General features: G+C 42.3%; 1 protein-coding gene across 6 annotated transcripts in view; it reads left to right on the top strand.

The window, feature by feature from the left end:
* The window catches only part of ADGRF1 (adhesion G protein-coupled receptor F1), a 43232-nt gene extending 24960 nt beyond the window's left edge, over positions 1–18272 (top strand). For all 6 annotated transcript variants that reach the window (XM_013061571.2, XM_045071182.1, XM_004739734.3 and 3 more), the window contains 9 exons: positions 75–133; positions 3577–3737; positions 4885–5048; positions 6666–6854; positions 8546–9919; positions 11818–11859; positions 12892–12951; positions 16540–16606; positions 18052–18272. In XM_013061571.2, the coding sequence (XP_012917025.2) occupies positions 75–133; positions 3577–3737; positions 4885–5048; positions 6666–6854; positions 8546–9919; positions 11818–11859; positions 12892–12951; positions 16540–16606; positions 18052–18125 (2190 nt within the window). In that variant the 3' untranslated portion in view covers positions 18126–18272. The remainder of the gene's footprint in view (positions 1–74; positions 134–3576; positions 3738–4884; positions 5049–6665; positions 6855–8545; positions 9920–11817; positions 11860–12891; positions 12952–16539; positions 16607–18051) is intronic.
* Positions 18273–27292: the final 9020 nt, after the last annotated feature.

Here is a 27292-nt window from a genome sequence, read left to right as displayed (position 1 = left end):
TCAATTTTTTTGCTAAAATATCTTCCTTGTATGGGGACAAAAATCAACATATTGCCCCTTTTTCTCTTTATAAGCTTAAAGAAACATTCAAAAGAATTCAAGATTTTGAGTCAGTTCATGTCACCCAATTTCGGTAAGTAACACAATGGCCTTAGAAGGACATCCCCAGAGGGGTGCCTGAGTGGCTTAGTCAGTTGAACACCTGCTTCTTGATTTCAGCTCAGGTCATGATCTCAGGGTCCTGAAATGGAGCCCTCTGTTGGGCTCCGAGCTCAGCAGGAAGTCTGCTTGAGATTCTCTCTCTCTCTCCTTCTGCCCTTCTTCTTGTGCACTCTCTCTCTCTCTCTTTCAAATAAACAAATAAATCTTAAAAAAGAGAATGGCATCTCCAGAATTGTGCAGCCATCTTACAGAATGCCAGTCCTATTCCCAAATCACCTTGACAAACAAAAAAACAGGGAAGAACAGGTCTTTCTAGTAGGATTCTTACTAAAATTGGACAAAGTCTGTGATGCTTCTCAAAATCAGAAGAGGAAACTTAAATACTGAATGGCATTCTCCAAAGTATAGATCAGAGGCTGGAACTGCAACCCCATAGTTGCAGAACTTGGGATGAAGCAGATCATGGTATGCATATATGGGAATGGACGAGGGCTGGAGGTAAGGGCTGTGGGTGCAGAGGGGTGGTTCTTCTCTGTCCACAAGCACAGCGGGGTATGATACAAAGATACAAAGTTGTATAATTGGGAGCCAAGAGGGAAGCCTGGGGGAAGCTATCATATTTTTGTATAGATACCATGTATGCACCATAGCTCAAAACCCAGTAGGCATTGTCTACAGCAAATAAAGAGATATTTAGTAAATTATCCTTTTGTTTATGCTTTCATTCCAAAAGTTATTTGGTTAGTTAGCCATGTGTGCATTGATACTATGAATAGTCTGCTTGATAGAGGAAGTGGCTTAGAGGTCAGAGAACTTGACTTCTTGTGTATATATATTTTTTCACGGTTAACTTATGGAACAGCTATAGGAAATTTTCAGCAGCATTGCTATAAATATACCGTCCTGGATATTAGCCTTCTCATGTTCTTATATAAAGGCCCATGTGTATAATTTTCTTTATATTTCAATGCTAGGAAAGACACTGCTGCTTTTTTCTTATACCAAGTTCTATTTAATGAATTATATTTTCCTTTCTGACCTTGCAGTCGCTGAATGCATAGACACACTTGAAACTCACAGTAATTTTTATTCAATATTCATATTTTTCTTTACATTGGCCCTGGCTTCCTACTTATATTTCTAACACATATTTCATTTCCTATATCTTATGAGCTGACTCCAATATTTGTAAATAAAATTATAAAGTAGGCATAAATCTATGAAATGCAATTATTTAGGTTTTACTCTTTATGTTTATGATTTAAAGTAAATCTTAATCTCTTAGTGTCTCAATTTGCTTCTCTGACCCAAATATCCAACTGCCTCCACCGGATTTTCTGGTAGGCATGTCAAACATAATGTGTCCAAAACAGAGGTCATCCCACTTTTCTCCTCAAACCTTTTTGTCCCCCCTCAAAACCATCAAGCTACTTCTCCCACTGCTTCATCCATCCCAGTTACAGGGACACCTAGTGTCACCCAGAGTGAGTGTTGCACACACTCAGACCTGGAGTCATCCTCTATCATCCTCTGTCATCATTTTTTATTGAGGTATAACTGACATACGGCATACGGCAATAGCTCAGGCCTTATGCATACAGTTTCATAAGCTTTGACAGATGTTTTTACTAGCCGCCTTTTAAGGATACAGAACATTTTCATCACCCGAAAAGTTCCCTTGTGTTCCTCTCCAGCCAATTCTATGCCCACCCCTACCTCCCACCAGAAATCACCACTGCTTTTATTCGTATCATCGTAGGTCAGTTTTGTCTACCTAGAACTTCACATAAATGGAATCGCCCAGTGTGTCGTTTTTGTGTATGTCTGGCTTCTTTCCCTTAGCATGTCTCTGAGCGTCATCCTTGTTTTTCGGAGTGTCAGGGGTTCTTTCCTTTTGCTATGGTTGTTTTTTAAGATTTATTTATTTTAGAGAGGGAGAAGGAGAGAGGGAGGGAGAGAGCGGGGGGCAGGGGGAGAAGGAGAGAGAGTCTTAAGCAGACTGCACAGTGAATGGGGAGCCCATCTTGGGACTCAATCTCATAATCCTTAGATCACGACCTGAGCTGAAACCAAGAGTCAACACTCAACCACCTGAACCACCCAGGTGCCCCTGGGGAGGGGGACAGGGGCTCCTTCCTTTTTATTGCCCAGTGCTATTCCTTTGTATGAATACACTGCAATTTGTTTTTCTATCCCTTACAGTCTTTTCTTGACTGGTTCCTTTCTCCATGCCCAGCATCCTTCACAATTCCTGTGGCTCAGTCTTCAAGTACAGCTTGACCACTTCTCCCCACGGGTACTGCCCCCAAATTCAAGTCACCATCACTTCTTTCCTGGTGGGTCCTCCTATTTCCCTGCTTGCCCCCTTCAGCCCATTATGCAGCAGCCAGAGTGACACTCTTAAGCAGTAAACATGAGCATGCCTCTGACTTTTCCTAAAGAAAGAAACCTTTTAATAAAAATAAAATTCAAACTCTAACGCCTTATCTGATCCACCTCCTGGCCACTTACCTAATATCATACCCTACCATTTCTCTCCTGCTCACTGAAACTTAGTTATGCTAAAATGAATTAATCAATTTTTGTCTTCTAACTAAAACTGATTTTATTGAATTCAATAAACTGAATTCAATTTATTCTCCCTAGGAAAATTCAAACCCACTCTGAAGCCTTTCTGCATTGAGAAACTCTGGTTCTTGACCTGGCAGCAGGTCTTCAAATTTGTTTAACTCACAGGCATTTTCCTGCCTCAGGACCTTCACACATGCTGGCAAACTACATTGATGTTCTTTGTAACTGTAGCCTTTTCTTCGCATTGTTTAGGCCTCAGCTTTCACCCTCTGACCAGCTTTATTTAAAGCGGGCCAACAAAAAAAAAAGTCACTCTGTAAAGGGGGCCTCATCCGGACACCTGGGTTTCTCAGTTGGTTACGCATCAGACTCTTGCTATTGGCTCAGGACATGAGCTCATGCATCTTGAGATGAAGTCCTGCCTCAGTTTTCCCAGTCATCTGGGAGTCTGCCAGAGATTCTCTCCCACTGCCCCCCTCCCACTCATGCATGTGCATGCTCTCCCTTTCTCTCTCTCTCTCTCTCTCTCAAATAAATAAATAAATAAATAAATCTTTTAAAAAGTGGGCCCCATCTCCACCTGCTATTCTATTCTTATCACCACATCTGTCTCGCGTAATACTTAACTAAACACATAGATATATTTTTTATATACAATTATATAATTACTTACATATGATAATTACTGGTTTCTTGCTTGCCTTGTCTTCTCTGCTAGAGTGTAAGCTCTATGAAGGCAAGGACAATACCAGTTTGATGTCCTCCCATGGCCCCAGTGACATGCATACACACGGCAGGCCCCGAGTGACCGACTGAATGAATCTCATTTTTTTTTTCACACAGTCATTCCAATGATGGAAGCATCATTGTCGGGTTTGAAGTTGTGGGTTCCAGCAGCACATCTGAGCTGCTGTCAGCCATTGAACAAGTGGCCAAGAAGGTGAAGGCAGGACTTTACAAGCTGTTCCTGCTTGAAGATGGCTCTTTCAGAGTATTTGGAAAAGGTAATTCTGAATTCCCATCCCCCGCTTAGGTTATAGGAGTCCTCTACTTAGTAGCTCATTTGTGTCTTCAGGAAGTAGACTGGAAATCTTTATGATACAGAATTGTTCTAAGACTGACTGAGACATAGGCAGCGATTTTCTCCCCACACCATGATGAAACTCCATTTCAGTCTCTGATTTCAGATCCTTGCTGACCAGCGATGTGTTCTCCAGCTCCCAGGGTAACACTGTGGAGCACTGAGCTCTCTGCAGGCCCTGATGGAACTCACTCAGCAATAGTCTACTGCAACACATGCTCCAAGAGCCCTGGGGCTGACATATTCCTAAATCATAATCCAAGGAACCAAAGAAAGAATGCATTTGTCTAGATCTTTAACACACACACACACACACACACACTCTCCACAGACACACACAGACACATGACACTCTACTACTTTTCTTCAGATTTTTCCCTTTCTTTTTTACATTCAATCTTAAGCCTTGTGCACCTGGATATGAGCCACTTTCAATAACATTTATTCAACAGTATTTACAAACTGTCTAGGCACTTAGGATGCAGTACTGGGAAAAACAAGCATACCTCAGAATCCTGGAGGATCTTCCCTGCACAGTTTCCTTCTCCTGGTCCCAATCACAGTCAGAATATACAACCGAGGGTCAGCTGTGGGCGTAACTAGTGGCTGGTCACAACGTGAAAAGCTTTAACAAAGGGCAAAAAGTTGGGTATGTCACTCTAAAATGGCAGCTGTCCAATTTGTTACCATATCATTACTGCTATGTTCCATAGCTTCTTGCAGATTTTCTGATTTTCTGACATTTCCTTACAGAATGAAGCTCTTTCCCAAGAGTGATCACACCCTGTCTTTTTTTCACCTGGTGCTTATTAGTTTATGGCTCACTAAAAGCAAGGCTGTTGCCACAGTTCAGACAACTGGAGGGCAAGGGGCCGGCCTTGGGGAGGGCATCAGAAAGGAGAAAGGGTGTTGAGAGGGATGAAGCTGAGCATCAAGGACCAATTTCTACTCCTGAATTTTGTATGGGTTTTGTCTCTGGAAACATGAATTCTACAGCACTGCCATATGCTTTGTACAAAGTGCCAGGATATTGACACATTTTTTCTTTTTGTTTCCATTTTTCCTCCCAGCCCAGTGTAACAGCATTGTCTTTGGATTTGGGTCCATGAATGATGAGTATATTCTTCCCTGTAGCAGTGGCTACACTGGGAACATTACAGCCAGGTGCCAGCCTTCTGGGTGGCGGATCCTCAGGGAGACGTGTGTGCATTCTCAGCTGGAGGAACTGAAGAAGGTAAAGCATCTGCGTCTTGTGTTCTTAGTTTCACCGTGGGCATCTCCCAGTGAGCATGGCTAGGTGGAGAATAATATATCAGTTTGTCTCATTGGTCAGTGCACAGAAGTCAAGGCTATTATCAGACCTGGTAATCATAGGCACTGTTGGAATGAGTAGCAGGGTCTAGGTAGAAGCCAAGAGAGACAGAAAAAGTCAGAGTTGATGGTTCCATTGGGGAGGGAGCTATAGAGGAATGAATCAGTGCCGAAGATGTCTATGATAGATGGTAAGACAGCAATTAAGCTGGTCTTAGAAGTCCAGAAAGCCTGGAAAACAAAGATCCAAGTAGAGATGTGAGTCAGCTCAGTACGAGTGAGGATGTACATATGTCAGAAATTTGGGCCGGGAGTGGCTCAGACAGAGGTGTACCAAATACAATGACAGAACTACAATGGATTTTAAGGGTCATCTGGCTTATCAACCTGTTTTTATAGATCAGGAAATGAAAGACTAAGAGGCTGATGGTCCCTCTGGTAACAGTAGTGTTGAACTAGAAACATGGTCACTTGATTTCCAGTCCAGAACTAGGAATTCCACATGACATTTTTCTTAGGAAGGTTCAAGTTCTTAAGGCAAGGCAGATATAAGGAAGGAAGGAAATGGTGAGGAATTCGAACTCAAGTCATGGAAAAGAGGGACTCTTGAGACTGTCTTGCAAATAGATGTCCATATTGAGCAGAACTCCTCTCCCAGCCAGGGACCCCACTATTGCAGATGAAACTCAGAATGGTATTTCCCAAGGGACTATAGAATGTTTACTGCTTCATTCTGAGGTTTTTCCTCTGTAAACTGGGTGGGGGAGATTGGACCAGATGGCTTCTGGAGTCTATCCTTGTTCTTGCTTTCTTTGTGACGGTTCTAGACATGGACCATAGCTGGGACTTGTCCAACCCAGGGTGTGAAGGCAGGCAAGTCCCAGCTCAAAGTAGAGAACACAACAGTGAGCTGAGAAGAGCAAAAAGAAATACAGATGAGGGTTGCCTGTTTGGCTCAGTTGGTTAAGTGTTCAACTCTTGATTTTTGTTCAGGTCATGATCTCAGGGGTGTGAGTCTGAGCTCCTGTCAGGCTCTGCACTGAGCCTGGACCCTGCTTTAGACCCTCTCTCTCTGCCCCTCTTTGTCCCACTCATGCTCACACTCATGCTCTCAAAAACAAACAAACAACCCCCCCAAAAAAACAAAAAACAAAAAACCAGATGGGATCTGGTTCTTGGGTTGACTTGTTTTGAATGGAAAAGACTGTCCCTTTTTTGGTGGCCTTCCAAGATAACTTAGTGTAGTGGAAACAGAGCGGAGCCTCAGAGAAGAAGCAAAACTCCAAGCCAATGACAAAGTGTAGTCAGATTTCCATGCATGTCCCTCTATCTTCTCATCCTACAAGGATTTCTCAGCATAGCATAGTTGATAAAACAGAATTTAGTACCAGGAGACACTAACTTTCCACTTCCTCGCTGGGTACTGTTTGGAAAGTCACTGAATCTCACTGAATATATATTTCTGTATAATTAGGATAATAATTTATATGAAAAGCAAACATCCCATTGTTCTCTAGAACTTAACCATTTTTATTCCTAGAATTTCAGTGTGATCACAGGCAATGCTACCGAGACAGCCGTGTCATCCTTGGTGCGAAATCTTTCTGTTGTGATTCAGCAAAACCCATCAACCACAGCCGGCAATCTGGCTTCAGTGGTGTCAATTCTGGACAACGTCTTGTCTCTGTCACTGGCGAGCCATTTCAAAGTGTCCAGTTCAACAATGGAGGTATGTTCTGTCTGCCTGTGTTTATAGGACTTGCTTTAGAGGCTCAGTCTTTCAGGAGGAATGACAAAAACCCGAGCTGAAATCTCACTAATGGAAAAGAGGCAAGGGGTCATAGGTCAATTGTTGTATGAGACTTATTGTGTCCTCCACAGTGTACCAAAAATTCTTGGGATTAGTTATGTGAGTTCAAAGCAAGAGGGGGCTACCTCTAGGCAGGCTTAGAGGAAGGTGTGAGAATCTGCACCATATGCACTGTGTGACACCATATGATACCATATGACAACATATGACACGTGTTCACTGTTTAATGTCTTTGCAGTTGTCTTTCTTGTGGCTAAGAGCTCTGACTTCAGTAGTGTGTATTTTAAGAATACCCTCTTTTTGACTGGGGTATTCATGATTTAGTCTGGTATTTAAAAATTAGCTTAAATTTTATGCAAATAAAACTTGCTTACTAAGAAATGCAAATAGACCAAAAAAAAAAAAAAAAGATATGTAATCTGGTCACCCTAGAATAGCTACTGCTTGCATTTTAGGTATCACCTCCAGTGCCTAGAAAATGAAAAGTAGTACATAGCAGGTACTCAATAAATACTGTTAAATGAATGTCCTTCCAAACATTTTGGATGTGTGCATTCTATATGTTAAAGTATATTATATTTTTGAAAAATTATATTATCGAATTGTATGGTTACATATCACACGATTATACTTTAGCTATATAAGGTGACATTATGTCAGAGATGACATTAAATATAAATAAGTTAAAACTCTGTGAACCAAAGAGAAGATGATCAAGTTTTTTTTTAAGCCTGACTTTGTGTTGTTTACAAGAGACCAACTAAAACAAAATGACACAGAGAGTCTAAAAATAAAATGAAGGGCACAAACAGAGCAGGCAAACAAACCAAAAGAAGACAGAGGTTAGAGGGCAGTAGAAGAAGCATGCTATGGGACTCAGGGCCAAAAGCTGCAGAGGGCTCATTTAGAATAAGACTCTGTCAGAGTGATGATGACTCTGAGGAAGAATGCCTGGGAACCAGAGCCATAAGCCAGAGACAGGGTCCTGCTGGGGAAAGTGGCAGCTTTCAAGGTCTTGTTTGGAAAAGGAATCTCTTCAGCTGAGACTGACCCTTAAAACCCACAACAGTTCGATGCTTCTCAGTCACTTGTCCAGTGTTTGAGGATTTTTGCTTTTGTATTCTCTTTTGCTTTATATTCTCTCCTATTAATTCATAAATTCAACTTGGATGTCCATGACATGAATTTAGAACTTCTGATGTTAGCAAAACAAACATAATGTTGGAAAGGAGTTCAATTTAATGTCTCACTCTCTGAGCCTCAGCTGGAGCAGTAAGGCAACCATGTTTGTCATCACTGTGGAAGGAAGTGAGCCTGATAGAGCACACACCACAGGATTCTTTCTCAGCCTTGCTAGAACCCCAGTGTGCATACAAATGTCCTGGGGAGATCACTCTGGAACTTATGTGATTCTGCTGACCCTAGTTTCTTAACCCAAAACTTTCACTGCACAGTGACTAAACTGATTTTCACTGATACATTTGCTATGGTCTTCAACTGGGCCAACTCTTTGGGCAATTGTGCTATCCTTAATACTAATGACTCTCCCCTCCTAGTCCTCTTGAGCTGCTTATTCAAAACACAAACTGATTTTCATCCTTGTATTTCAGGATGTCATCAGTATAGCTGACCACATCCTGAATTCATCATCAGTAACCAACTGGACGGTGTTACTACAGGAAGAACAGCATGCCAGCTCGCGGTTACTGAAGACACTGGAAAACATCAGCAGCCTTGTACCTCCAACAGCTCTGCCTCTGAATTTTTCTCGGGAATTCATTAACTGGAAAGGGAGTCCAGTGTCCCCAAGCCAACTCAAGATGGGTTACAACTATCAGACTGAAATGTTCCCTCCAAATGCCTCCATTCCCATAAGAGGCCGTGTGTTAATTGAGTCAGACCAATTCCAGCGATCCCTTCCAGAAACCATCATCAGCATGGCCTCGTTGACCCTGGGGACTATCCTATCTGTTACCAAAAATGGAAATGCTCAGGTCAATGGCCCCGTGATATCCACGATTATTCAAAACTATTCCATAAATGAGGTTTTCCTGATTTTTTCCAAGATAGAGTCGAATCTGAGCCAGCCTCATTGTGTGTTTTGGGATTTCGGTCTTTTGCAATGGAACAATGCAGGCTGTCACCTGGTGAACGAAACTCCAGACATGGTGATGTGCCGATGTACTCACCTGACCTCCTTCTCGGTACTGATGTCCCCCTTTGTCCCCTCTGCCATCATCCCTGTAGTTAAATGGATCACCTTTGTGGGACTAGGTATCTCCATCGGAAGTCTCACCTTATGCCTGATCATTGAAGCTCTGTTTTGGAAGCAGGTCAAGAAAAACCAGACCTCTTACACCCGTCATGTTTGCATGGTGAACATAGCCCTGTGCCTCCTGATTGCTGATGTTTGGTTCCTTGTCGCTGCCACTGGAGACTCCCCCGTAAACCTTTCCAGAGTCTGTGTAGCTGCTGTGTTCTTCATGCACTTTTTCTACCTCTCCTTGTTCTTTTGGATGCTCACACTTGGCATCCTGCTGGCCTATCGGATCCTCCTCGTATTCCATCACATGGCCATGCCTTCGATGATAGCCATCGGCTTCTGCCTGGGCTACGGGTGCCCTCTCATCATATGTGCCATCACGATTGCTGTCACGCAGCCAAGCAATGGCTACACAAGGAAAGACGTGTGTTGGCTTAACTGGTCCGATAGGAGCAAACCCCTCTTAGCCTTTGCTGTTCCTGCACTGACTATTGTGGCTGTGAACTTGGTGGTGGTGCTATTGGTTCTCAGGAAGCTCTGGAGGCCCACTGTTGGAGAAAGACCCGGTCAGGAGAACAAGGCCACTATTGTCCGCATGGGGAAGAGCCTTCTCATCCTGACCCCTCTGCTGGGGCTCACCTGGGGCTTTGGCATAGGAACAATAGTAGACAACCAGAATCTGGCTTGGCATGTTGTTTTTGCATTACTCAATGCATTCCAGGTGAGAACAATAAGAATAACTTCTTCTTCTTCTTCTTCTTCTTCTTCTTCTTTTTTAAGAATAACCTCTTACATCATCAGGTGACTAGGGGTAATTATAGAGAACTGAGGTTGGTAACACCACTCTGGATGCTAACTCATCTCCCATTGCCTGCAGCAGGTCTGTGAGCAACACTGCCAGGCAGCAGTGAATCCAAGAGAAATAAACAAATAACAGAATCTGTATTTTCCAGCAGGTATTACTGAAGCAGAGTATTAGACTTGTTCAGGAATCCATCCCAGGATTTTAGATGTTTGGGTTTATAAACCTAATGTTAACCCTTTTTGCTGCCAGCTCAGCCCTCTTTCTCCTGGGCAGACCTCTGCAAAAGCACACAAGGAAAGGAAAAGGACTCAAAACCACTTGTTGACTCTGAATGGTTCACAGGATGTCTCCAGAGCACAACAGAGCAGGAGCTGACAAACTGTAACCAGCGCTGTTTTTGTCAATAAAGTTTTTTTTTTCCTTTTTTTTTTTTTTTTTTTTTTTTTGACAGGCAGAGATCACAAGTAGGCAGAGACGCAGGCAGAGAGAGGAGGAAGCAGGCTCTCCGCAGAGCAGAGAGCCCGATGTGGGGCTCGATCCCAGGACCCTGGGATCATGACCTGGGCTGAAGGCAGAGGCTTTAACCCACTGAGCCACCCAGGCACCCCTGTCAATAAAGTTTTATTGGAGCACTGCCATGCCCATTTGTGTAGATATGGTCTGTGGCTGCTTTCTTTACCTTGGCAAAGTTGAACAGTTGCAACTGTACCTCCTGAGAAGCCTAAAACACGTCCTATCTGGCTCTTTGCAGAAGTTTGCCTACACCTGCTGAAGAGCATGGGTTTTACATTTCACAATCGAAGAGTGTTCAGAGAGTAGGCAGAAAAAGTAATCTTTTGGTTTCTGTGAGTCTGGAAGAGAGTCTTTGATCTTGGTTCAATGAATGTTTGCTCGTCACTTCTGCATGATGTCTCAAGGAAGGGGTGGTTAAAGGCTTGAGCTGTGGGGTTAAATAGGTCTGGGCTCAAATATGGCACATTGTCAACTGTGACCTCTGAGAAATATTTAATCTCTCTTTCAGTTCTCTCATCTGTTAGAGAGGGATAATATTATTACCTATATCATAAAATAATTTACATGACATAATTTAGCTCTCAGCACTGTGCCTGGCATGTAGGAAGTGCTAATCCATCTTCTAAAAGCAACTGGTTCTCCACCTACTTTTAGCACACCAGCGAACGTTTCATTGGTAAGCGCAAATGGCGAACCTTGAGAGCATATGCCTAATGGTGGCAGGTGTAGGGAGCTTTTGCCGAGAGCAGCTCCATGGTGAAATGCTGTAGGAATAGGCACCCACTGGGGGTGCTCTGACTGGGAGAAGGATCTCATAGTCCAAGAAAGCCTTGGCCAAGGGTTCCACAAGGACTGGACTTGATAGCAAGGGTGCAGATAGAATAACCCTCTGCTGAGGGTTGGACCTCAGTGCCTGCAGTTGTCACAGATTCACGTTCACTCCATCAATGTTGATTTAATGCCCACTCTAAAGGAAGACTAAGCTATAGAATATATTTGTTTGGTGTTTAGGATGACACAAAAGGGAAAAGAATGTTCCATATACACTTAAAACCTTATTCACTCATTTATTTGTTTGTACCTTCAAGAAAAACATTTTTTTTTTTTTGAGTGCTTTGTGTTATACCAGGCATGGTGGAATCAGCCAGTGTCCTTGCCTCTGATGAGTCCACAGACTAGGAGAGAGACCAGCAAGAAAATAATGTTGGGTGATAGAATAGAATTACACAGCCATGTTTTCTTCTTTGGCGGAGAAAAGACCACACAGGTGATTTCTTTCTTTCTTTTTTTTTTCTTTTAAGGGTTTTTTCATCTTATGTTTTGGAATGCTCTTGGACAGTAAGGTAGGTGTATTCATTTCTCTCTTCATCTCTTTATTCTAATGCACGCATTAGAATCCTTCAGTTCTAGGCTCTTATTCACATATAAGAGGTGAGACCATGAGTACTCTTGTCATCAAATTCTATAATTTTATAAAAGTCAGTGAAAACACTCACTGTTGATAAGAAAATATATAGAACTAATCACCACATATAGAATGTGCTGATAAGAAAACAATATAGAACCAATCACAACGTATAATGTGAACATTATAGAAAAAAAGGGAAATTGTTCTTACTTTTCATTTTGCTACTTTAATCTATGGTTTGGCAATCATCAAAGAGCAAAAAGTACATCCTGCTGGGGTGATTCTCTTTTCCTCCTTTATTAAATGTAGCATTTACATAGAATATGCTGAAGGATGTATCTACTTCTACATTCCTATGGTAAATATAAATAACTTTTAACATTAAATAAAATCCCTAAGGAAGGATGGCCAATGTAGGGAAAATTATGGAAAAAAAAGTCTACATAAACTTGTTTCATTATTTTTCCCAAGGGTCGAGGAACTCTATTGAGAGAGGCAAAGAGAGAAAGTAAGCTAAGCGACAGAGACTTTGTTTTTAATAAGAAGATAAGAAGATTTTATAATTAGCACAATTGTAGCACGTACACAAAATCCCTGTTTACAAAGAAGCAATTTGCTGTTCTTGGTTGGACTAAATAATTCTCTCAATAGCCCCATTCACATGGTTAGGAAACTCTTTACTTCAGAGATAAATTTTAATTTAGCAATTATTGCCAATTACTATTGTCTAGAATCTGAATTATTATGGTTTTTGGTATTGTTGTTCTTTGTTTAATCCTAGGTCTGTTTATAGGTAAAGCAAACAAATAAAAGAAATCTTTTCATCAGATAGCCATGCTGATGGTCTATTAAGGGCTTCCAGGAAATACCTCTATTAAGTAACAGTTCCAGTCTGCAATTTTGTTCTGCATTTGTCTAGTATGATTGTGTATGTGCCTCTTCTCAGTATTTCTTTGTTGCCTTCTAGCTGCGACAATTGCTGTTCAGCAAATTGTCTCCTTTAAGCTCTTGGAAGCAAGCATCCAAGGTAATTATCTCCTGCTGCCACAGGTCCAACGCATGAAGTTCCGGTTTCGCACTTTTCTCTGTATGCAGTCGCACGGCGAGCCCACTTTTGTGTCATCCCCCTGAGCCTCTGTCGCCATTTTATTTCTGCTTCCTGGCATGGTGCCCAGCACAGGGTCACTACTCATAACGTTGAATGAGTGAGAAAAAGAACAAGGGAATGAGTGAACGAGAAGCCACGGAAAAGTACAAAGATGCTCAGGCACTGAGGTCTGTGGGTGCTGTGGTGGGCAAACAACCTTTGGATGGTGTCATCTTCTTTAGTCAGACTTGCCTTTCAACATCTAGAGTCAGTGAGACCCTTTTCTCTGGCTGACTTTTGGGACCTCCTATAGATCATTTTGCCTTTGCAAAAGGAAAGTATGAAATCTTGGTCAACTTTTTTTTTTTTTTAAAGATTTTATTTATTTATTTGAGAGAGAGAGAATAAGAGAGAGTGAGCATGAGAGGGGGAAGGTCAGAGGGAGAAGCAGACCCCCTGCTGAGTAGGGGACCCTTTCACCCCCACCCCCCAGTGTGGGACTCAATCCTGGGACTCCAGGATCATGAACTGAGCTGAACGCAGTCGCTCAAGCAACTGAGCTACCCAGGTGCCTGGAATTCTGGTCGACTTCTAATCTGTGAGATGTTCTCTGAGTTTTCCCTCTTCAGCTGGCATGGCATAACTGACTCAATCCCTTGCAACTTGAGCACTTAAATCTACCAACTGAGACATTTGGATGGAGGCAGAGGATTCCTGGTTTGTTCTTTCTCATGAAAGTCCAGTCCATAGAAGGAGTGTAGAGTTAACAACAGACGCCCTTATGTTCAGATTTTGTATTTTTGAAGTTGGTTTAGATTTCTGCCCTTCGGCAAAACACTGAAGGCCTTTCAGAAGGAGCTCTAAGGCAAAGATTTCTGTGTCTGATAAAAAATCAGCTGACTTAAGTGCCTGAAGAGCTACGTGGGTGTTTAGAGATTTTTACAAGGGGCACTATAATCTTTTGAAATAGTAATTTTTAAAAATTGAGGAAATTAACCTTTGACCTTAAAAATTTTTCCAGGGTCTGCGTTTCCTCATATGGGCCTGTGCTGTGAATTAGGCAGCATGGACCCCCTCGCCAGTTGACTTGCCCTGTTATTTCTGACTCAGTCAATGATTGGCTGAGTGATCTTAGGGAAGTCACACGGTACTGTTCAGTTTGGGGTTTTTTCCCAACTGTGGACATTAACTGTTGGACTCGTTAATTCAAAGCAGAGGTTCTGACTTTCTGTAATTTTGAATTTATGTCTTGAAGAACTAAAATCTCTTGAACAGAGAATATGAAACTAATAAATCAGTCACTGTGCTTAAGAAAAGAAAGGAGCTACAGTCTATGTGTCTGCAGTATAGAAAAACCTGACCCTGATGGTGAGACAGGACACCCCCTGCCCTGCCAGGAAGTGAGCATTTTTCTCCTTTGAAAACCAAAGAAAGAAAAACACCCCAAAGTAAATTAAAATGAGAACAAAAGTAAGGATGCCCAGCAGTGTTTTTTCTCCGTTTCTAATGTCAAGTGTTAACACGTTCCTTTGCATCTTCTAGATTTGTACTCCCTTCCCCATGTCATTTTTAAATCAGATGATAAAAGTGGGACTTTGTTTTCAGGTTAGGTGGCTCATTTGGGTTAAAATAAATGCATATTTGGCAGGAGAGAAGATGGGTATTTGTAATTTTCTGAGGGAGTTTGAGTGTAAAACAGGAACCCAGATTATAGCAGTTGAGGAGAGAGAAGGCAAAGAAAAGATACCTCAGTAGGAATGTTCCTGTCAAGAGACTCGTGAGAGAAAAGAGAATGAGGGTGGAAACCAGACACAGACTCGGGACCAGCAGCGATGGTAGAGCTGAGTCACGAGGATGTGCAAAAGTCCATATGGTGGGAGGGATGAGCCAGCAAAGAGAGTCTTAGAGAGTCTGAAGACAACTGGGGGTGGGGGTGGCTGAAGGAAGAGGATTCCTGGAAAGGCAGATGAAGTGAGTAGACTGAAGATGGAGGGATCAGCCTCTTCCCCGGACACAGGAAGCTTCAGTCTGATGCAGATGGGGCAACATGGGCAGATTGGGTCACGGTGTGAGAGAATTCAGACCTGGACACCTTTTTTGTTTTGTTTTGTTTTTAAAGTAGAGGAGAAAAGGCTATGCACTAAGAGATGGGAAATGGATGGTAAAACAGGAGTCTTAAAAGCAGTGAAAATTTGAGTTGTTGGCTGAAAGGAATGAAAGAAGCCAATGATGTTCCCCGTAAGGACCATCCCTCAAGGCACCGTGACACTGTATGGACCCACAGTGTGGTTTCTCTCAAAATCCTCTCCCTGTTGGGGGCGCCAGACCCCTTCCTAGCCCTTCCATTGTCCCCGGCTAAGTTCTCTGTGACTCTTCTCTGAAAGATAGACACTGGTGACCCCTACAGATTCTCTCTCCAGAGAGAAGAGGTTTATTTGTTAATGGTTCCAATGACTTGGGTCCTGTTATTTGACCAACAGCTTAGCCCCATGTCTGAAGATGCTGCTTTTCCCCAGACTGTGTAGAGTCCCTGGGTGTCTTGTAATCTAAGATTGTTCTCTCCAAATGGGATGAGATTCAGTTTTAAATGCAATGATGATGACTATAGAATTTGTCTTTAGGACTACAGTATTATATATTTACTGAGTCCAAACTTACAGAAAATCAATTACTTTGCTTTAGAATTTTTAGACATTTCTCATTCCTGTCTCTGTGGTAATTCCCCCCACCACCCCAGGGCTCAATGTGGGATAGCCATTTATATATTTCAGTGAAAATTAGGAGTTATCATCAGGCTGCCCACTGCATATAATGAGAACTTATTTCTCCCATCTTGATTTAGCTTCCTTATGACATGGACTGTGGCAGGAAATGGAAGCTCATTCTTTCCAATATTCCTAGTGTCTAGCACATGGTGGAACTCAATAGGAGACATTAAATTAATGAATAAATCAATTATCGAATAGACAAAGACACAATTTTCTTAAACTTCCACCTTTCCCCAAAAGTATGATTTTTATTTAAATATTTTATTTCCATTAGAAAATTCAGTTTTCAAAATTTTGAACTCCGTTTAGCCTCTGCTCCAGTTACTAAAGGATTATTCACAAAGGGATTTGAATGCTAAGATGAGTGAAAATAAGGCAATTTATTTGAGACCATTTTTATAGAACTATTGTTTTTTCTCCATGGGTTCCTCTTCTAGAGATAAATGTGTAAACCAAATAAATTTAAGCATGGACGTACAAAAAGATAATGCCTTCCTTAAAACTATTTTCTAGTTTGTTGTTAAAAGTTGTGAGAATAAACAGGAACAAAAGATTCACTTAGAAATATGTTCTTAAGCATTTTAAATAGATTAAAGCCAGAGAAGGGGTAAGAAAGGAGTACTCTAATTTCTTGAAAAGAGAACAGGGCACCACATAAGTGAAGTAAAGAATCACTAATGACATTAAGATGTCAGGAAATGCAGAGCGTGACTCAAAGAATACTATTAATGTACAAATGACTTGTTTTTCTTTGATGCAGCAAGACTCATCAGATGTGTCTGCCAAACCCAAATTCCCAAAAACTTTCAACCCATTGCAGCACAAAGGTGAGTTAACAGTAAGCCAAAGGTTAACAAAAAATAGAAGAGTGTGAATATATCATAGGAGGAAAACTGAAGGGCTACCTTTAAATTTATTTTTATTTATTTTTTATTATTTGAGAGAGTGTGTGAGAGAGAGAACAATGGGGGGAGGTAGGGCAGAAGGAGAGGGAGAAGCAGACTCCTCGCTGAGCAGGGAGCCCAATATGGGGCTCAACCCCAGGACTCTGAGATCATAACCTGAGCTGAAGGCAGACACGTTAAGTGAGCCAACTGAGCCACCCAGGCACCCCTGAAGGGCTACTTTTAACAGCCTCATGGGAGAAGTGCAGGTGTATCTGCTGGTCACGTTTCTGGAGCTCATCGGGATGGTGCTCAGGGCTAACAGAACATGGTGGGGAAGTTGATGCTCATGGAGACCACTATTGTCCCTTTTAATTTCATCACTTCCATTCCGTCACTTAGACATTCTATAAATCGGTGACATTGATCGTCGAGGTCATGGGGTGCGGGAGTGTGGTCAAATACCAATTGTGTCACTGGAGAGTGACCCTTCTTGTGCCACCTGCTGAGCAGTAGGCATGGGCTATGTGTTTGTGCTCCATCAAATGTACTCTCCTGCCTAAAATGTCCCCAAGTTCACCAAGGGGAAGCCATCACCTGCTATGGGTGAGAAAGCACTGTCCCCTCCACCTGGGACATGCATTGCTTTTATACTCACATATTGGATATTGCTAAAGTCAATGATATTCAGCTCCTGGAAGACTGTTATGTATGTAAGCATTGCAGATTGTTGTCCTATGCCTGGAGGAGAAGAGTGGAGCATGGGGGTGAGGAAAAGTCACTGCATGACAAGTCAAGCTGAAGTCATCTTTTAGTGCCTGAGTTCCATTTCCTGTTAAATTATGTTAATATCTTTATTAAAGCAGGGAAATGGGCCATTCATTTTAGATTGTAAGCAAAATTATTTGACTTCCAAAATAAAGTTCAAGGTTCTGAACTTGAAACAGCACTTCCCTCCCCAAATGTTCAGCATGCTCACCCAGAAGACTTGGGTCCCATTATCACTGTCACCAACCAGTCTGAGTGCTTTTTACAAACATCTTAACCTTTTGGATGCATGTCCCTCATCAGTAAAATGAAAAACGAAGAGATCATGAAGTTTCCTTCTAGCAATAACATTTTATGATCTCACATCTACTTTATCTCATTTTCCACAGCATCTGAAAGATGTGATGCTTCTCTTCTCAAATGAGAGATGTCTGACAAATGCACGTCTCTTTGGCATTAATGAAATACTGCCTGTCAACCAATTGCCTTCTGTAGCTTTCCTTGCCATCTTCCTGGAACTGGCCAGACTTGCAAGGATTTGCACAGGCTTATTTTCATTTTGGTCTCATGCTTGATTCCGACGTAGAAACGTAACTCTTATCCTCTTTTTCCTCTCATAGGCATTTATGCACTTTCTCATGCTGGAGAATCCTCAAACGACATCATGCTAACTCAGTTTTTATCAACTGAATAAGGCTGCGAACCATAAACTCAAGAAAAATTTTTGGGTGCAACTTGACATTTAGAGCTAAATGTCAGTGAAAAAATTAGCTCAATCTTAAATGGAATTTTTTGGTTTAGGAGTCTGGAATAAAATAAGAAGCTTTCAGCAGCTTCATCACTGCTCTTTGTATCTTCAGTTAAATGGAACGATTTATTTCCATGTGGTTTGATTCAAAGGAATTGCATCATAAATGTAGAAAGTAGGTTTTATTGGAAATCACGTCAGTGGTACCAACTTTTCACTGCCTCAACCTATGATTTCCTTTCTTATAAAATAGCATTATTCAAGTGACCTTTCCAGTTATCTGAATTGGAGTAAGAAAACTTCACGAAATCACCTTGGATAAACTGATGGGCCATGTGCACTTTCTATCAAAGAGTCATTGGTGCAAATTTCCTAGAGAAAGGGCATTTACCTCCCCAATTTTTCAGTTGAATTATATGCTTATTTTTGCCTTTTAGGTATAGTTACTTAATTTTGAAATGTAATCAGAAATCAAATGAAAAATTCTATTTCAGACAGCCTTGTAGGAGTTAGTTGGGAAGTACAGTAATATTTCATAAGTAATACAACCTTTTTCAGTCTACAAGGTGCTTTCATCTGGTCCCCAGTCCAGTGAAGTGAAGTGTTCAGGCTGATCTAGAGCAGGGATGAGGAAACAGATGTTCAGACCAGCAGAGTGACATGTGAAGGCTGGGAAGCCAGTAAACGGGCCCTGGGACTTTTAAGACCTGGGGTCCCTAGTCCAGTTCTATAGCCCATAACAGTTTTTGGAAATCACTTGCAACACTAACAATTTATAAGGTCAGATATTAGATTCAATACTGCCATAATTCTCTCTGTGTAAGAGGAAAACTGAAGGAGATTTTGGTTGTCTATGGAGCTACCCTAATACATCCCGGTTTTCATTGTATTTTGGGATTCCTTGAATCTATAGCCAATGCCACTGTTGGTTGAAATATAATACAGCAGGCAGAGAGACACTATATGAAACAACATTTCCTTTCCACACTTTCACCCCTTGGGCTCACATGAGTTTCAACCCTGATTGCTGGACCAGAAGAAAGGAGCCTTTTAATTCAATCCTGTTTCCAGAAATCTTAGAAATCCTAGAAATCTGCACAGGTAGTGTTTCAAGTAAGTGTCCACTATTCTAAGTGCCTTGCCTATAGTAATTCATTTAATCTTTATAATAAGTTTGTGAATAGAGAACATGAGTGTCCCTGTTTGACAGCTGCAGAAAAAGAAGCCACGAATAGGTTAAAGACTGTGAGCAGGGCAGCATGGATGGTGCCAGCACAGTAGCAGTGGATGTTGAATTATAATGGGAAGCAGGTTGTATAAGTCAGACTAGAAGGAAATGGCATTGTTTATGTACTTGTAACTAGGATCCTACACTCTTTGGTCTGTAGAATCCTCTAGTGGTCTTGCATCATCTAGTTACTATTTTTTGTGTTGCCCTGATAGCCTGAACATTACAAGATGAAGTCATGTTCACTTTTAATGGCTCTCTACAGTAGTATATTAACTCAGACCACTGTAACAAAATACCACCAACTGGGTGGTTTAATCAACAGAAATTCTTTTTCTCACAGTTCTGGAGGTTAGGACATCCATGATCAAGCTGTCTTTAGGGTTATTTTCTGATGAGACCACTCTTCCTCATAGACTGCCACCTTCTTGGTGGGTCATCACATGGTCTCTGTCCTCATAGAGGACAGAGGTTTCTGGTGTCTCTTCTTCTTATAAGAGCACCAACCCTATCAGATGAGGACCCCACCCTGATCACCTCATTGAACCTTAAATGCCTCCTAAATCGCCTTATCTCCAAATACAGGCACATTGGAGATTAGGGCTTCAACTTATGAACTTTGCGGAAACACAGTTTGGTCCATAATATTATCTAGAGTTCTTATTTGTCTCTTTAATTGAAATTAGGATTTTTCAACACGTCCTCCTAGTCATTTCTTAAAGTCTCCAAGGGAATGATGAAGGACAACCTGACAGTTTCATCACACAGGGCTTCACAGGCTGTGTAGTGAAGAGGGTGCCCCTCTCCTGCCTGCACTATTAATGGTGCTACCGTAAGTGGTCTAGGCCATAATCTGCACGGTCATTTGTGATAAACCTGACTAGGCCCACCCAGCTTTGCCTCCCTTTCTTGTTCTGCCTTTCATACATTCACAGTTGCGGCTTACAGAATCTCTTTGGTGAAACCTCAGCCCCATATCTCTCTCTCTCATGGACATTCCAATGTCCCTCCCAAGAGTTCTGATCCTAGATGTCTCTAAGGCTCCTGATGCTCATGGTGTCAGAGTGACTCAGGGTAGCTTCCTCCCCATCTCTGCCTCAGTTTGCCTGGGTATATCCCCAGGCAGCAGTTCTGTCTTTCAGGCTAGAGAGGTCAGATGTGAGTACCAGCACTTAGTCAAGAGCAAACCCATAAAGGTCAAACTCCAGAGTGGACAGTCTCTCCCCACATTCTTTCACTCTTCTCCTCCTGACAAGAGACGAGATGTAGATGCATTTTCATGGTGCCCATTTGGAGTCACTGTTGGAGGACGGCAACAGAGTATGTGAATTTGTGCCAAACATTTGGTACTCAGGCCAGGCTCTTTATCAAAACATGTCCTACTCAGGGCAGTGCATCTTGAATTCAGTCCCATGGACACATTGAACATTCAGTAGGCATGTTCAAGTAGGGCAGAGAACAGATTTCTGAATGGGTCATTTTAAGAGTTATAAAGTCTGAAGTATCTGTTAGTCTCCCGACACGAGTAGCCTTCATCATATTCAAATGGAAAGGAAGGAGGGATTTCTAGTTAATGGTCGTGGATGAAATAGGCATACATACAGCAAGCGAAAATGTAAGGTTCCCCGTGGCACCAAGATGCAGCACACGTGAAATGCTAAAATGAGATAGGAAATGATGGGGGAACCAGTAGATGGTTTCATACTCTACAGAGATGAACAAATCAAAAGAAAAAAAAAATTTTGAGAATTTCCTCGGAGAAAGCTGCTCCACGAACCTTCTCGTCTACTCCAGAAGGTGAGAGAAGAAGAGATGCTTGTCCCTTGACAAACTTAATGAAAGATTTCTCTGCCCTCCCTTAGATCACATGGCTGACTGGGAGGAGAAAAGGAGGGTTCTGATGCTTGCCTGGAACCGGGGCCATAGCTCTTAGCAGTGGGATCCTGAATGGTCTCTGCATTGAAACCAGCCTCCGCGCCTAGGCTTTGGCAGGTGAAGCGTGTCTGTGTGCTTCCCCTACATGTGGTGCATGGTGAGACCAGCAAGTAAGAGAGACAATATGGGTTTGGCTTGAGTACTGTGTGACACAGGGCCACTCAAAGTGGTGGAGCAGCAAGAAGGTAGAGATGAAGCCAGATTAGGGGACAAGGAAGGAGTCCTAAGTGAGCACACAGAATACAGATGAATTTGCATGAGTTGAAGGAATTACATGTGAGAGAGGTCAGGGATCCGAAATTTCTGAAGAGCTCCCAAATGCACCTTATTATCCAGAGAAACCTGACACTGTGTGAAGGCAGCCCAGTCTTATAACAAGTCTTTCCTGAACTTGAGAGAAAGGAGGTCAGAAGCCTCAGTGCCCAAGATGGGCATAAGAAAATCTAAGCAAAAATGTCCATCAGCAAAGCTGTGCCAGTGCAAACAGTCAACCCAAAGCAGGACTCTGTTGGGGGAGAAGAGAAATTTAACACAACATTATTTGTATTTATTACTATTACATGAGATTGGACATGCTCATCACCAAACTGAGAGCATGTTAGCTATTGAAAGTGACCACAGTGCTGCGTTGGGCAGAACACGTTGGAGTGATAACTGGAACGTACCGGGTGGGAAGCAAAAGCTTTACCCACTCAATTAATTTTATAAGGATGATTTTTTTTAAAAAGTGTGTTTGATCACATCATATGTCGTGTTTCTCTAACCCATTGATTACACACAATATTCACCTCAGCTCCTTCCCCAAATGCTACTAAAAACAAAGAGTCCGAAAGAGTAAGACATTGCAATCGTTGCTATTGTGGAATTTAAAAATTGCTACAAGCTTACAAGCTTGAAACAACACATGTTTATTATCGCACAGGTTCAATGGACCAGGAGTCCAGGTGCAGCTAACTGGGTCCTCTGCTCAGGGTCTCACAGGACTGTAATCAGGGCTGCATTTTCAGCTGGAGGCTTGACTGGGAAACTCCAGCTCCATCAAGTGGTTGATATAATTCATTTGCTTGTAGTTGTGGGGATGAGAACCTTGAATTTTTGCTGACTGTTGCCCAGAGGACACCCTGAGACCCTAGAGGTCCTCTCTACTTCCCTGCCACATGGGATTCTCCTACATGGCTACTTATACCCTTATGCCTGCAAGAAGAGTCTCTTACTCCTGTCTGCTTTTAAAACAGAATATGGCATGAGGTAATCAAGGGAGTGACAGCACATACTTCTACCACATTCTATTGCTCAAAGTAAGTCACAGGTCCTGGCCACACTCAAGGAGTTGATAAGTGAAAATAGACCCAGGGTCTCTCAAGCGTTTGTGTCCCTCCAAATTCAAGTATTAATACCTAACCCCCCAGCTGATAGTAGTAAGAAGTGGGGCCTTTGGGAAGGATTTGGATCATGGTGGTGGAGACTTTGAAATGGGATTAGCACTCTTTTTAAAAAATATCTTATTTATTTGAGAGAGAGAGAGAAGGAGAGAGCACAAGCAGGAGGAGGGTTAGCAGACTTCCCACTGAGCAGGGAGCCTGACACAGGGCTTGATCCCAGGACCCTGGGATCATGATCTGAGCTGAAGGCAGACACTTAACCAACTGAGCCACCCAGGTGCCCTGGTACTAGTGCTCTTATGAAAGACTCCACAGAGATCCCTAGCCCCTTCCATCAAATGTGGACAAAACCCAAAGTTGGCAGTCTGCATCTCAGAAGAGGGCCTTTGCCAGACCTGACAATACTGGCATCCTGATCCTGGACTTAAAGCCTTCAGAACTATGGGGAATAAATATTGTTTATGAGGCACTCAATCTACGGTAATATCAGCCTGAACCAACTAAGACAACACCACTGTGAAATTTCAGGTCACAGAAGAGAAAAAGAAGACCCAAAGATTTTCATTGGGAAAAAAAAAAAAGGTTTTGTGTGAAAGATCAAAATCAGAATATTATCGAACTCTTCACAGTTCTATTGTGAGCTAAATAACAATGGAGAATGGTTTCAAAATATTGAGAAAAAATTATTGCAACCCAGAAGCAAGTAAGTGCAAGGAAGAAATAAGATCTCTTCAGACACAGAAATTCTCCCTAAATTCTCCTGCAATTCTTCCTTTCCCAAAAGCTGTTGGGAAATAGACTATACCAAATGTGGCAATAAATCCAGAAAGAAAAAGATTGGGACTGCAGAAATGAAAGATGTAAAGATGTGTTAGAAGAGAGAGCAGAGAGCCTCCAGGGTGGGGATAAAATGACTTGCTACCTGGACAACCACCTGGGGCAGATCCAGGTTGGATCTGCAGGAAGATCACTCAAGAAGATGAAAATAATAGGACACCTAATAGATCCAAGTGTTATTTAGAAGAGATTTACACACCTGGGGGGGTGTTGGGATTAATTTTTGATGAGAATACAGAAATCCAAACAAATGGGGAAAAAAGTGTTACATCTTACAGAATCAAAATGTGCAGAAAAAAAAATTAAACATATCATCTAGCTCAGCTATGAATAGAATATACAGAATACCAATCACGTAAAGTGATTTGTTTTAACCAACATAATAACAATATAAGTATTTGGGAATAGGATGTCTAGCTGGGAAGATGGCAGAAGAGATCTAAATCTTCTTTCTTTGTGTTTGGAAATCAATTAAACTGAGAAAACAAGATATAACACTATAATCATGAAACTTAGAAATATGGAAATAACTATCACAAGAATAAGATAAAATAATTAACAGATTTTCCCTGAGAAGCAGGAAATCACAGTTTTTTGAGTCCTGAAACCATATCCATGTAGCCATGGTTAAATATAAATAAATGTGGTGTTTGTGTGTGTGTGTGTCTAAATTGGAGAAGGCATGAGTTATCTTAACGTTGGAAGTCCCCTTGATTCATTTCCTTGATCTCAGAGGCCCCAGGGCTGTCCAAACTCATGCTGGCCAGCTGCTTCAGGTCTTTGAGATGCCTACAAGACCTCCAATTTGAGATGTCAAGGTGGCTGCTGGGTTCACTAGTCTATTGGGCTAAAGATAGTGCTTAAAGCTATAGGACCCAATGAAATCACCTAGTGAGTACAGGGCAGAAGTGAGGAAGTTCAAGAACTGAGCCCGGGCATCATCATCTAGACATAAAGAGAGGAGGAAAATCCAGGAAAGGCAAATGAGAAGGAGCAGCTTGTGAAGTAGAAAGGAAATCAGGAGAACGGGGCTTCCAATCAATTTGAGAGAGATTTCAAAGATGCAAGAGTCAAGGAAGATAAAGACCTCGACATGCTCATTCCAATCTTGTGTCAGGATATAAGAATATAACAGGCATGCAGAATAAGAAATCCCACTGTTGGAAGGTTTCACACTTAATATAGAATGGAATCGTGTTTAGACTTTGCCTGGTCGAATATTGGATTAGCTCTTCCAGATCTGTAACTAGAAATTTTGTAAAGATAAATTTTCTCCAAGTTGCTCTGTCTCTTTCAGAACAAATAAAGGGGCTGAGGAAGCACCTAGAAGGTCTCTCAGACTGATGCAGATTTTAGCAAGATTCCTAAATCTGTGTCCTTTCAAGCGATTCCGTAGTGGAAAGAGAGTTTGTCTTTTATTGAGAAGGTAGTGGGCTGTGCTGTACTTACCTTTCTCAAACTTCAGGGGGCGGACTCTGACCAAGAAATAATCCTGGACAAATTGCTCAAAGCTTCCATACACCAGACATGCACTCTGGAATCTAGGGGGAATAAAAGGTGTTTTAATCCAACTACTCTAATTAGGAACAATTTGCAGTGTTTCTGCTGTGTTTTGTGCAGTAAAAGAGATTAGGGAGCTAAGAACATAATAGCTCTGTTTCCTGGGTTTATGCCCAAGGGTGCTGGTGAGGAGTGAAGGCTGCCTGTTTCTAAGCCAAGCAAGAATTAGCCACGGTTGGCCCGAGACTCCCACCTGCTAGAAAGGCAGTATTTTATTTAAATTTAGCCACATCGACGGGATATCTTTGGGTGCTTTGGGCAAATTCAGAGTTAATTCAAGAACGTGGTACAAAATAGATTGAGAATGTTCTGGGGTTTTTGGATGCATCTCTTCCTTCAGGAGGAAGTCGCTTAGCATATCTTACAGTTTTGTCAGAGACTAGCGGCACACTCCGTGACTGAGCTATCATTCTTTACAGATTCCATTTTGTACCTAACGTCTTAGGGACAGATGGAACAAAACAACACGAACAAACATCAAACTGGCTGTATTTAGAGCAGGTATTTACTCAGCCCTCAGAGCTTCCTGGGGAAGGATCAGGCCACTTGCAGGGCACTCTTCCACCCTCACTTGAGCACCAGCGCTCATCTTAGCGCTCAGCGTGATATGAAGAAAGAATGGAAGAGGAAGCAGAAACTAATGAGCCTTCTGTATTCCAGTTTCTGCACTAGACTCAGCATAGATGACCTCCCTTGTTCCTCAAAACAACATAGCAAATTATACATCAATTTCCTCTCTTTAGAAGGAGGTCGGGGCTCAGGGTTTGGGTAACCTGCCTGTGGTGAGAACCAACATGGAGGGAGGAGAATCTGCTCCAAGGTGTCCTACTCTGCCTCACTTCCCTTAGTCAGAAAGTCTCCTGGCCTCCATCCACACAAGGAACAATGGTGCCTGATGTTTTACCAACAGAGATTTACCCCTTTGGGATCATTATTGGGCCCCCGAGGCTGTCTTTTAAAAGTGTACCATGGCTGGGATACCTGGGTGGTTCCCACGGTTAAGTGTCTGCTGTCGGCTCAGGCCATGATCCCAGGATCCTGGGATCAAGTCCCGCATCAGGCTCCCTGCTCAGCGGAAAGTCTGTTTCTCCCTCTCCCTCTGCTTCTCCCTCTGCTTGTGCTCTCTCTCTTTCTCTCAAATGAATAAACAAAACATCGAAAAAAGTTTAAAAAAAATAAATAAAAGAGTACCATGGTACCAAGATATCATGATGTTACTTTTCCAGACACTTTATTTCAGATTCAGTGAGGTTGGGGGGAAGGGCTGGGGCTTGAGAAATAACCCAAACCATAAGCGAAGAGTGCCCTGTTCATAGATGACAATGAGTTTCCCCAGAGTGGGGGGAAGGGCTGGGGCTTGAGAAATAACCCAAACCATAAGGGAAGAGTGCCCTGTTCATAGATGACAATGAGTTTCCCCAGAATGGGTCTGCATTTCACCTTGCTTGATCCCAACCAACCCAGCTAGTTACGTTTCCTTGATGGCGTCCTTGGGCGGATGTAGAGGGTTTTCTTTGGAAAGGAAACTTCCTGAGGCCAAGTCTTCAGTTGCCTAGGGCATTTCTCCCAGCTTCAGTTCCCTTTCAGTAAAACTACAGAGCTGCATTCATTAGATAAGCTCAGAGAATCCAGCCAGTCCTGCCTTTCTCTGATCCTGTGTCTCCTCTAGGTCACATGCTGAGAGAAGAGAAATTTATCACCAAAGAGTACCAGCCCGAGTGGGTTTGGCAGGACCTTATCTTGCTGGGTAGGAATCATAGATAAAGCATTGCCAATAGCTACATTTATGCCAACCAGATGGGAGGCAACACCCCTTTGGAATTCTGACCTGATGCTTGAAACCAGAGCAGAGGAGCGCCCCAGTGTGATGTGTTGCCAAGGGACATATTGGCTTTGTGGATAAGATTTCCTGGTTCTTAGATGTCAGCCATGTTCCCCAACTGGGCAGGAGCAAGGCAGCTGTGAATTCCATGACAATGTGCTGCTGGGCACTGCCAAGGACAACTCTTAGAGGCATGAGAGCTTTGCTGGCCCTGGCGATAATGTAGGTTTGTTTTCCTGAAGCTGCCTGGGTCCAGGAGCTAGTTCCACCTGTCCTCAGCCTCACCTGATGGTGGGGACCGTTATACGACCTCCCTCCCCATCGACTTTGAAAAGGAATAAAAACAAAG

This window comes from Mustela putorius, unplaced genomic scaffold (genome assembly GCF_011764305.1).
Source record: "Mustela putorius furo isolate JIRA1106 unplaced genomic scaffold, ASM1176430v1.1 tig00003983_pilon_pilon_pilon, whole genome shotgun sequence".
Taxonomy (NCBI): domain Eukaryota; kingdom Metazoa; phylum Chordata; class Mammalia; order Carnivora; family Mustelidae; genus Mustela; species Mustela putorius.
The sequence above is the reverse complement of the archived record's forward strand: the minus strand, read 5'-3'. Positions and strand labels throughout refer to the sequence as shown.